At 37.8% G+C, this 12,371-nt stretch overlaps 1 protein-coding gene across 4 annotated transcripts in view; it reads right to left on the bottom strand.

Moving 5' to 3' along the window:
• The window catches only part of NRF1 (nuclear respiratory factor 1), a 119,483-nt gene that overhangs the window by 63,365 nt on the left and 43,747 nt on the right, over window positions 1–12,371 (bottom strand). For all 4 annotated transcript variants that reach the window (XR_010663654.1, XM_065938914.1, XM_065938916.1 and 1 more), the window contains 2 exons: window positions 10,437–10,668; window positions 2,757–2,871 (listed from right to left, as the gene is read on the bottom strand). Coding sequence is in view for 3 of the 4 variants with exons in the window: in XM_065938914.1 (XP_065794986.1) it covers window positions 2,757–2,871; window positions 10,437–10,659 (338 nt within the window). In the remaining variant the exon portion in view is untranslated. The remainder of the gene's footprint in view (window positions 1–2,756; window positions 2,872–10,436; window positions 10,669–12,371) is intronic.

The raw sequence follows: 12,371 nt of genomic DNA, 5'->3' as shown, positions 1-12,371 counted from the left end.
AACTCTTCAGAAGAAATAAAAACAAGTGGAAGAAGTGGAAGTGAAGTCACTCAGTCGTGTCCAACTCTTTGTGACCACATGGACTGTAGCCTACCAGGCTCCTCCATCCATTGGATATTCCAGGCAAGAGAACTGGAGTGGATTGCCATTTCCTTCTCCAAGGGATCTTCCCAACCCAGGGATCAAACGCAGGTCTCCCGCATTGCAGGCAGACGCTTTACCATCTGAGCCACCAGGGAAGCCAAGTAAAGGACCACATACCAAACAAGAAATCCAGTGGCATTCCTTGAAGGAATGATAAGAAAATACATTCACTGTCTCCAATTCCTCTCTTCCCATTCTTTTTTTTTTAACTATTGTTTTTATTTTCTTCTTTTTTTTTTCCTTTATTTTTATTAGTTGGAGGCTAATTACTTTACAATATTGTAGTGGTTTTTGTCATATATTGACATGAATCAGCCATGGATTTACATGTATTCCCCATCCCGATCCCCCCTCCCACCTCCCTCTCTACCCGATCCCTCTGGGTCTTCCCAGTGCACCAGGCCCGAGCACTTGTCTCATGCATCCAACCTGGGCTGGTGATCTGTTTCACCATAGATAATTCCCATTCTCTCTTGAAGACCCTTCAATCCTTTCATCCTTACTGCTCCTCTGAAAACACTTTATCAAGTTCAATCATGACCTCCACGTTGCTAAATCTAATGGTCAATTTGCATCTTAGTCAACCTGTCAGCACCATCTGATAGTGCTGATCACAAGTCCTCCTTCTTGAAACAATTTTGTACTTGGTTTCTAGGACACCATTCTCCTGGTTTCCTCCTGACTCACTGGTCACTTCTTAGGCTCTTTGATAATTCCTTTCCTTTCTTTAATCCCTAAGGGGTAAAGTGCTTCAGTCCACACTCATTCCCTGCTACTGCTGCTAAGTCGCTTCAGTCGTGTCTGACTCTGTGCGACCCCATAGACGGCAGCCCACCAGCCCCCCCCCCCCCCCCCCCCCCCCCGTCCCCGGGATTCTCCAGGCAAGAGTACTGGAGTAGGGTGCCATTTCCTTCTCCAATGCATGAAAGTGAAAAGTGAAAGCGAAGTTGCTCAGTCGTGTCCAACTCTTCGAGACTCCATGGACTGCAGCCTACCAGGCTCCTCTGTCCATGGGATTTTCCAGGGGAGAGTACTGAAGTGGGGTGCCATTGCCTTCTCCAATGCATGAAAGTGAAAAGTGAAAGTGAAGTCGCTCAGTCATGTCCGACTCTTAGCGACTCCATGGACCGCAGCCCACCAGGCTGCTCCGTTCATGGGATTCTTCAGGCAAGTGTACTGGAGCAGGCTGCCATTGCCTTCTCTGACACTCACTCCCTAATCTGCTTCGAATGCTGCCTATGTGCTTATATCTTCAGACTTGCTTTCATTCCTGTACCCTCAGAGTCTATTCTTAACACAGTAGTCTGAGTGATACTTTAAAAACATAAGTCAGATTACATCATTGTTTTAATCAAAAGTCTTCATTGACTTCATGTCACTTAGAGTAAAGCCCTTAGATTGGACCAGAAGATGCCATGGCGTGGCTTTCCACTACTATTAAGAGTACACCTCTTCTCATTCTTTCTCTAGTTGTTCCTCAAACATGTCTAAGACATGCCTTCCCACTTCAGAACCTTTGCTTTTACTACCCCTCAGCCCCAAAAGTTCTTCCTGTAGATATCAACATGGTTTCCCTTACAATTACTTCAGGTCTCTGTTCAAAGGTTGCCTTAACAAAGATCATTTCTATAAAAAAAAGAGAAACTACCATTTTCCTCCCAATCCTCTTACCTTTCTATTTTCCTTATTTTGCTCTGTTTTTTTCACTTTTCATCATCTGATGTATCATATATTTATTTTCTTATTCCCCCCATTAGAATATAAGCTCTTTAATTTATTTTGTTAGCTGTTAGGTTCCCAAGGCCCAGAACAATACCTGGCACATAGCTGGCGTATCTCTGAATGAAATACTATGATTCTATACATCTATACAGAGAAGTTAGGGCTTCCCTGGTGGCTCAGTGGTAAAGAAACCATCTTTCAATGCAGGAGACGTGGGTTTGATTCCTGGGTCGGGAAAATACCCTAGAGAAGGAATTGGCAACCTACTCCAGTATTCCTGCCTAAGGAAATCCTATGGACTAAGGAGCTTGGTGGGCTGAAGTTCACGGAGTCACAAAAGAGGCTAATATGACCCACCAACTAAACAACATACATCTGTTAACGATAGTTCTAGTCTCATCTATTTTTATTAAAAGTACTTTAAAGTGTAATTCTGTTATCAAAGAATTTAACTTGGTATCCTTTGATGAAGGGATTCCCTGGTAGCTCAGCTGGTGAAGAATCTGCCTGCAATGCAGGAAACTGGGTTTGATTTCTGGGTCGGGAAGTTGCCCTGGAGAAGGGGTAGGCTATCCTCTCCAGTGTTCTTGGGTTTCCCCGGTGACTGAGATGGTAAAGAATCCGCCTGCAATGCAAGAGACCTGGGTTTGATCCCAGGTTGGGAAGATCCCCTGGAGGAGGGCATGGCAACCCACTCCAGTGTTCTTGCCTGGAGAATCCCCATGGACAGAGGGGCCTGGTGGGCTACCGTCCACGGGGTCGCAAAGTCAGACATGACTGAGCGCCTAAGCACAGCACAGCACCCTTGATGGACCTAACAAGGTATATTCTGTCATCCACACCATGAAGTATTTGAGGAACAGCAACAACACGGATAAGGAAGCCCTCACCTAAGCAAACGTGTTTGCTGTCTCTTCCGGATAGATGGATTAGATTCAAACACATGAGGACGTTTCCGTTTCTTTCCTGTTGCCACAGCAGCAGCAGCTGCCATTCCCACAGGACCTGAAACAATAACATATGTGCTGAGACCAGGCAGAGCCTGTTAACTGCACCGCAGAAAACAGATGTACAAAAAAGTAGCATTTATGTCCCAGTATGTTATCAATGAGTACAGAATATTACTGATGCCATCAATATACTTCACTGTTCAACATGGACCATATTTTAATTTACCATTAAAACTTACAATGAATCTTTTAAAAAAGTTAATGACTTACACCTTCCCATCACATACTAGTTTTAATTTTATATAATATTTTTTTGTTTTGTTTTATTAGCATATCCCTACTTTTAAGGCAATATTCCCAAAGGTGCTAGATGAAATAGCACCATTTAGAAGAAGAGCCTGCCAAGACAAAAAAAGTTACAGATTTCAAATTTCATTTCCATTCCTGTGCCCCTCTGTCCGTTACAAGGCACTGACAAGTTAGAAAGTCGGAGATAATCACTCATATTTGGAACACCAACCCTACCACCACCACCACATATAAGAAGAATATCTAGAAGAATACCAGCTTATTTCCACTTACTAAAAGTGGAAAATTTTTTCTTGTATATCTGAGAATTATGCCCTAAATGGAACTGTTAACCACAAGGTCATGTTGATGAAAGAATCCCGGAAGGAAAGTAATAAAAACTGTCCCACTCTAAGGGGAAAATGTTAATAAAATTTGGTCTGGTTTGCCCTGAAGCTAATGACTAAAACAAACAGTAGGCCTTAAGGAATTATAAGTCTCTGATTCACCCAATCTCAATATATCAATGGCATTCCTTTTATTTTTTAAAACAGACAAACCATCTTTATCTTTATTTGTGAACCCCCTAGAAGGTTTAAATGAAAATTAGGTTTAAGTGCTCACATTTATCCTGGCATATATGTTCTATAAATGGCTCAATTATAATAGGCCTCCCTGAAAATCTAGATGAGCCTCTATATTTAGTTGTATACTCAGTCTGACTTAAATAAAACCTCTCCAAAGAGCCCCCAAATAAGCAAGAAACAAGGTAATGCCTTTTACCTTCCTTTCCACTATAAACAGCTGGCAGAAGAAAAAATATTACTGATGCCTTTTTTCCTAACATTTAATTTTTTAAATTGTGGTAATGACACAACATATGAGATTCACCGTCTCAACAAATTTACACATGAGATCCACCGTCTCAACCAACTTTAAGTGTACAATATAGTACTGTTAACTATAGATACAACGTTGTATTCTAGAACTATTCATCTTGACTGAAGATGACTGAAACTTTATGTTCTTTAATGGCAACTCCCCACTTCTACACCCCAGCCCCTGGCAAACACCATTCTACTGTATGCAGAGTATAATAAGAGTTTGAATATGATACTTCATATAAGTAAATCGTGCAGTACCTGTCCTTTTGACCCGTATATGTTACTTAACATAATGCCACCAAGGTTCATCCATGTTGTCATATATGGTAGGATTTTCTTCTTTTTTAAACAAAAAGCTAAATATTTCATACATACATACCACATTTTCTTTTACTTATTCATCCGGAGAAGGGAATGGCAACCCACTCCAATGTTCTTGCCTGGAGAATTCCATGGACAGAGGAGCCTGGCGGGCTACAGTCCATGGGGTCACAAGGAGTCAGACACGAATGAGTGACTAACACACATTCATCTGTCAATGGAAATTTAGATTGTTTCCACATCTTGACTACTATGAATAATGCTTCAATGAACACAGCAGTGCCAATACCTCCATGAGATCCTGACGTCAATTCTTTTGAATAAACATCCATAGAAAGAACTGGATCATATGGTAATTGTATCTTTAATTTTGGGGGAGGACTTTCATACTGTGTTCCATAGGGGCTGTATCATTTCACATTCCTACCAACAACATAGAAGGGTTCCTATTTCTCCATATCCATGCCAATACTTATTTTTTTATTTTTTGCTAACAGCCATCTTAACAGGCATGAGGCATTATCTCATCGTGGTTTTGATTTGCATTTCCCTGATGATTAGTGATGCTGAGCATCTTTTTATATACTTACTGGCCATTTGTGTGCCTTCTTTAGGAAGATGTCTACTCAAGTCCTTTGTCCATTTTTTTAATCAGGTTGCCATTATGTTACTGAGTTGTGTGAGTCCAACATTTTTATTATTATTATATTAGAAGTTTCAAATATATATTTTTAAAAACTTTAAAATATATAGCAAAGTTGAAAGAATTTTATAGTGAACATTCACCTGTCTACCACCTAGATTCTACTATTAATATTTTACTATATATATCTGTCCACCTTCTTACCCATTCATCAACACATATTGGGTATTTTTAAATGCATTTCAAAGTAAACTACAGTATGATCCTACTATATACTTCAGTAGAAGTACCATTAGCTAGAGTTCAATATTTTTAAGTTTTTTCTTTTGAGATAAAATCTACATATAGCAAAAAGCACAAATCATTCAATAAATTTGAAAAATCCATACAACTATGAAACCCAAACCCCTACTAAGATATTTAATATCATCACTACAAATAGTTCTCTCCTGTACCCTCCCATCACTTCTTCCCTATACTTCCCACCATAAGGACACAATTCTTGTTTGTTTCACCCTACATTAGTTTTGCCTATTCTAGCACATCAAAATAAATGGAATCATACAGTATATGCTCTTTTGTGGAAGGTTTCTTTCACTTATAATAGTGTTTTTAAGATTCATCCATGTTACTACATACATATATATATATATATATATATATATATAAATATTTCAATAGACTGTTCCTTTTTATTGCTGAGCAATACTCCGAAGTATGAATAGTCCACAATTTATTCTGAGAGACACTTTGGCAAGTTCCAGTTTTAGGCATCATGAATAAAGTTGCTTAATTAAATTAATTAATTAATGCAATTTAAATAAAAATTCCTTTTGGTATGGAACTGGAAAAATTGAACTTTATTTATTTATTTTAAATTTTATTTCAGTTCAGTTCAGTCGCTCAGTCATGTCTGACTCTTTGCAACCCCATGGACTGCAGCGTGCCAGGCCTCCCTGTCCATCACCAATTTTCCCGGAGTTTGCTGAAACTCATGTCCATATTCATATATAAATAAATAATATTATTTGTTCTAAATTTTATTTATTTTTAAATACCATTTTATATGCAATGTCTATTTTGAAATATTTAACTTAATAAATCCTATCAAGAACAACCTACTCCCTTTTCCCTAGGAAATAAACCCTATTTATTTATTTATCTGGCAGCACCAGGTCTTGGTTGCAGCACATTTGATTTTTGTTGTGGTGGCATGCAAACCCTTAGTTGTAGCATGTAGAATCTAGTTCTCTGACCAGAGATCAAATCCAGGTCCCCAGGATTGGGAGGGCAGAGCTTTAGCCTCTGGACCAACAGGGAAGACCTGGTTCTAAATTTTAAATGGAAATGCAAAGGGCTAAAAACAGCCAAAACAATTTCTGAAGATTTTAAAAAGGAGGCTGGGGCACACACCCTACCAAGTACCAATAGTTACTATAAGGCTACAATCCTTTATGACAGTGTAGAACTGACTGAAAAGACAGACAAATAAACCAACGTAACTTACTTGAGAGTTCACAAATACCCTGCTGTGTCAAAAGACAAAGGTGAGAAAAGGATGGATGATTAAAGATCTGGAGTCAGAGTAACTGACTGTCTGTATGCAAAAATAATCAAAAGTAGATCCATACATCATACTATACAAGAAAATAAATTCCAGGTAGCTTAAAGGCTTAAATGTAAAACAAAAACATCAATAAAATAACAATAAACTATGTAACTTCTACAATAAACTACTGGAAAGTATTCACAAACACAGGGTTAAGAAGAATTGCTTAAACAAAACTCCAAAAGTTTAAAACACTAGTAACTGCACAATGATATAAATCCAAACCTCTATGAACAAAAAGAAATAATAAAAAATTGGGAAGGGAGTGGACAACTAGGGGAAGAAGATAACTACAATACATATTTACCAAGAAAAGATTAGTGCTAAAAAAAAATCAGTAACTCTTAAAAAAAAAATTGGAAAAATGGACAAAGGAAAATATGCAAAATAAGAATAGCCAATAAAGTTCTGAGATAACACTCTATCTTATTTTCCTGCACTGGCTGGAACCTCTTGCTCAAACAAGCAAATTAAACCAACACTGAGATGCTATTTCATACCCATCAGACTGGCAAAAATAAAAACAATTGACAATACCAAATGTGGCGAGCATGAGAAGCAATAGGCACTCGAGTACACTCCTGGTGGGAATGCAAACAAATAAAACTATTTGGAAAGACATTTGGGATACCCAGTAAAGTTGAAAATGTGCCTATCTTTGCCCTCCTGAGTATACCCTCAAGCAGCGTTTTTCAAACTATGAGTAGTTTTTTTGTTTGTTTTAATAACATGGAATAAAGTGAAAGATATCAGAACATATCAAAGAGTGTGTTACTTGCAGTAGAAGTTAAGAATCACTTCCTGAGAAATTGTTATTTCAATTATATGTGCATCTTTATTCTAGATCACAATGTATTACTGTGGCACACTGTCAAAAGAAGTTTGAAAACCGAAGCCAAGAGCTCTTACAATATGTACAAGAAAACACACAAAATAATTTCTATTTGTAGCAACTGTGTTCTCCCAATATATGACACATTCAGATAATGAATGGATACTAAATAACAGTTAAAATGAAAATTATCTAGCCATATTATCAACATACATAAATCTCAGAAAAATAATACTGAATGAAATAAACACTTTTAGACAAACAATATCAGAGTGATACCATTTATATATAATTTAAAACATGCAAGTGAAAGTGAAGATCACTCAGTCATGTCTGACTCTGCGACCCCATGGACCATACATTCCATGGAATTCTCAAGGCCAGAATACTGGAGTGGGTAGCCTTTCCCTCCTCCAGGGGAATCTTCCCAACCCAGGGATCGAACCCAGGTCTCCCACATTGCAGGCAGATTCTTTACCAGCTGAGCCGCAAGGGAAGCCAAAACATGCAAAAACAATGCTAAATATTGTTTACTGATAGATACACACAAAACAATATGAAAGAAATTCAAGAGAATGATGACTATCAAATTCAGAATAGTGGTTACTTCAGCAGAGGGAGAGAATGAAATAGGATTAGAAAAAGAGGATAACCAGCTACCCTTCCCTCTCCATTTAAAGTAAAGTTCATTATATTCCTCAGAGAACTCAGTGCTTTCGAAATTATTTAACTTGGTTATATGTACCCTTCTTCCTATCACCGGTCTGTAAGGTCCTTTAGGAGCAAGTTCTTGCCTGTCTTATTTATAGTGTCTATATATACTAATACAAAGTATGTAATAATTTCTCAGTAACTGTTGAATGATTAAATCATTTATATCAGTTGGGCCTCACTTTCCACATCTGCCACATAAGAGGGTTAGATTAAAATTCTTTGTTGATCTTAATACTATGACAATGCAGTACTGTACTATAGCAAAACTATGTCTCAAAAGCACCTACCTTCCTAGGAAAGAAGTTGACTTGGATTCATTATGTTAGGATGCCCTCTTCTGGGAAGTATAAAAATTTCAAAATATATTTCACAAACATTTTATATGTATTTTGCCACTAAATCTTATTTTTAAATTCACTATTTCAGAAAAATACACTGGATAATGACAGTGTAAGTTTATTTTCATTGCAGCTGTCTTCTTTCACTTAAATACAACATATACTTTTTTTTAAAAATGTAGTACTTTGGCTATTTCTAATCATTAATTTCCTGTCCATCTTTTCCTAAGTATCTTCAAAATCAGTGTTCCTTATACAATATTAGATCCATCCAGACAGGGTCTACATGGAGCTTTCCACATAGCGCTAAATGTACAGTGTAAGATCATGGCATCCAGTCCCATCACTTCATGGCAAATAGATGGGGAAACAGTGGCTGACTTTATTTTTCTGGGCTCCAAAATCACTCCAGAAGGTGACTGAAGCCATGAAATTAAAAGACACTTACTCCTTGGAAGGAAAGTTATGACCAACCTAGACAGCATATTAAAAAGCAGAGACATTACTTTGCCAACGGTCTGTCTAGTCAAGGTTATGATTTTTCCAGTGGTCATTTATGGATGTGAGAGTTGGACTATAAAGAAAGCTGAGCACAGAAGAATTGATGCTTTTGAACTGTGGTGTTGGAGAAGACTCTTGAGAGTCCCTTGGACTTCAAGGAGATCCAACTAGTCCATCCTACAGGAGATCAGTCCTGGGTGTCCTTTGGAAGGACTGATGTTGAAGCTAAATTCCAATACTTCAGCTACCTGATGTGAAGACCTGACTCATTGGAAAAGACCCCGATGCTGGGAAAGATTGAAGGCAGAATGAGAAGGGGACGACAGAGGATGAGATGTTTGGATGGTGTCATTGACTCAATGGACATGGGTTTGAGTGGACTCCAGGATTTGGTGATGGACAGGGAGGCTTGGCATGCTGCGGTTCATGGGGTCGCAAAGAGTTGGACATGACTGAGTGACTGAACTGAACTGAAATAGTAAAGAGAATGATATAAAATATCATCCAGCGTTAAGTCATTTAGGGGCCCAGAAAATCTCAAAACCTTAAACTGGATTAAGATGATCTAGGATTGCTAGTGCCCAGGCACTGGTAGAAGCAAACAAAAATCCTCTCTAGATGACAATAATATTATTCTAGATCCCAAATTATTCTAATAATCTTCTAAACACACACACATACAGCATTCATCCAAATAGAACCAGAACATGAAGAGAAAAACCAACATAAAGCAAGCTGGATATAAGAGGGAAAATTAATATTAAGTATGTATGAAACAAAAGTAATAGCACAAGTATATATAACTTCTAAACTAACAAGAAAAAAATGAAAAAATAAAAAACAAAAAAACTGCAATCACTCCAAAAAAAAATCAAAAGGAAAGTAAACAGGACAAGCAGGACAATGAGAAAGCATATAGTAAACATGATAAATTTAAACTCCAGTGTATCAGTGATTGTATGTGTGATGTATTGTATCAGCGATGTATCAGTGATGTATCAGTGATTACTTTTACTGTAAATGGACTAAATGAGTTAAAAGTAGGTCTTCCTTGGTGGCTAAATCCTTGGTAAAGAATCTGTCTCCAATGCAAGAGACCCAGGTTGGATCCCTGAGTGGGGGAGATCCCCTGGAGAAGGAAATAAAAACCCACTCCAGTATTCTCGCCTGGGAAATCCCATGGACAGAGGAGCTTGATGGGCTACAGTCCAAGGGGTCGCAAAGAGTTGAATATGACTGAACTATTGAGTTAAAAGTAAAGAGTACTGGAATGGATGAAAAAGCAAAACCAAAGTTCATGTCACTAACAGTATATGCGACTAGAACCTAAGTCTCAGTGTAATTCAGGTACAAGTTGAAAATGCAAGGCTTTAAAAAAAAACATGAAGATACGATATGAAGATATCTGAGTGCCTGTATCCTTGGCTCTTCCAGATAAGCACAGTACCAGAGTTAAGCCAAAAATGAAGATATTCCAATCCAAACATTACCTGCAGCAGCCAGATGGGCTGTTACCTCATCAGCCGCTGTGGAGTTAAGTATGTCTGAATCATCATATGAGGTGTCCTCAGGAGAAGAAGGTGAGTCTTCGTCAGCACTCAGCATACTGTGCTCGGTGTAGGTGGCCACGTGGACCTGCTGAACTTGTTGGGCCACTGCATGAGCTTCTATGGTAGCCATGTGTTCAGTTTGGGTCACTCCGTGTTCCTCCATGAAGATCCACTATTGGAAAAAAAGGTAAAGAACAGGATTCAGCGTGTAATACAGGTCAATGCTTAAACTAAGAAATACTTTCCTCAAGGGAAGAGGAACTTCGACAAGCCTTTCATTTTACTATATACCTCACCACACCAAGTCATAGGAAATGGGCAGCATCATTACCCTATGACATAAACATGGTAGAATATTTTCCTTGCATGAAACTATTCTGATGGAAATTCACTGTGCTAATTTTATATTTAAAGTCACAAAACAATAAATATCTTTGGTATTATCCATAATGATAAAAAAGATATTTAAAAGGTCCTGGTGACTGGCATTTGACACTGTGGACATAAAAATGGTAAGTAAAATACTTAACAGTTCCTTTGTATTTCAAACACATATAGGAGTTAAACATTTTTTTCCCCAAACTGTGATTATTCAAATTGGTTCTTCTGCTTATAAAACTGTGTTTCTTATATGCCCTGAAATGACACAGTAACAGGACTAAGGTTTGCTCTCCTACAGACAGGACTTATGCTCTGTTCCCTCTTTCCCCTCCCTGCCCTAACATACAGAGAAGTACACTATCCTTAACAGTTTTTTGAAGCATACATACATATGTATGATTTAAAATAAAAATAGGTTCACAATACATGTATTATTCTGTGACAAGATATCTGGACATTTTGACATGTCAAAATATACAGATCTACAGACCTTTCTATGTAGCTGAAGAATACTTCACTGTATTGATGTGCCATAATTATGCAACCAATCACCTACTGATACATAGGAAAGTGAAAGCATGAGTCACTCAGTTGTATCTGGCTCTTGACGACCCCATGGACTGTAGCCCACCAGGCTCCTCTGTCCATGGGATTCTCCAGGCAAGAACACTGGAGTGGATTGCCATTTCCTTCTCCAGGGGATCTTCCTGACTCAGGGATCGAATCCAGGTCTCCCAGGAACATTCTTTACTGTCTGAGCCACCTGGGAAGCAGGTATATATAGGAAGATATATAGGTATATATAGCAGATATATAGGTAGGCAGCTTCCGTATTTTTGCTACTATAAACATCAGTGAAGTGAACATCCTTTTATATCAAACTATGCATATCAGTTTCTCAAAAAACTTTCAGAAGAATTACCATATGATCCAGCAATTCCACACTTCTGGGTACTATATATGCTGGGAGAACCGAAAGGAGGGTCTGAAAGGGCTTTTTGTACACTGATGTTCACAGCATTATTCACAATGGCCAAAAGGTGGAAGCAACTAACTATCCACCAACAGATGAATGGGTAACAAAATGTGGACAGACCTACAATGAAAAATAAATTTACAAAACTAATTAAAAAATAAAATGAATTTGAACCTTAAAAAACAGTGGACACACAAACAATGGAATGTTAGTCTTAAAAAGGGAGAGATGCAAACTATGAATAGAGGGGATCTTTCTCAACTTGATAAAAAAAAAATCTACAGCTAACATCATACTTAATGGTGAAACTAAATAGAATTTGAAGATTTGAGATACCCCCAGATTTGTACATATCTAAAAATGCAATTTAATGCACCATTTAAGTCATGCAATTAAACATAATATATGAAAGGAAGATACCATTAAAATACTATTTTTCTATCCATTTCACTGTTCTAGTCTGAGACAAACTGCCTAGGGCATTTTAGAATTCTGGGTACTCCAAAAATGTTTTTAAA

The sequence above is a fragment of the Muntiacus reevesi genome, chromosome 6, assembly GCF_963930625.1.
Source record: "Muntiacus reevesi chromosome 6, mMunRee1.1, whole genome shotgun sequence".
NCBI lineage: Eukaryota > Metazoa > Chordata > Mammalia > Artiodactyla > Cervidae > Muntiacus > Muntiacus reevesi.
The sequence above is the reverse complement of the archived record's forward strand: the minus strand, read 5'-3'. Positions and strand labels throughout refer to the sequence as shown.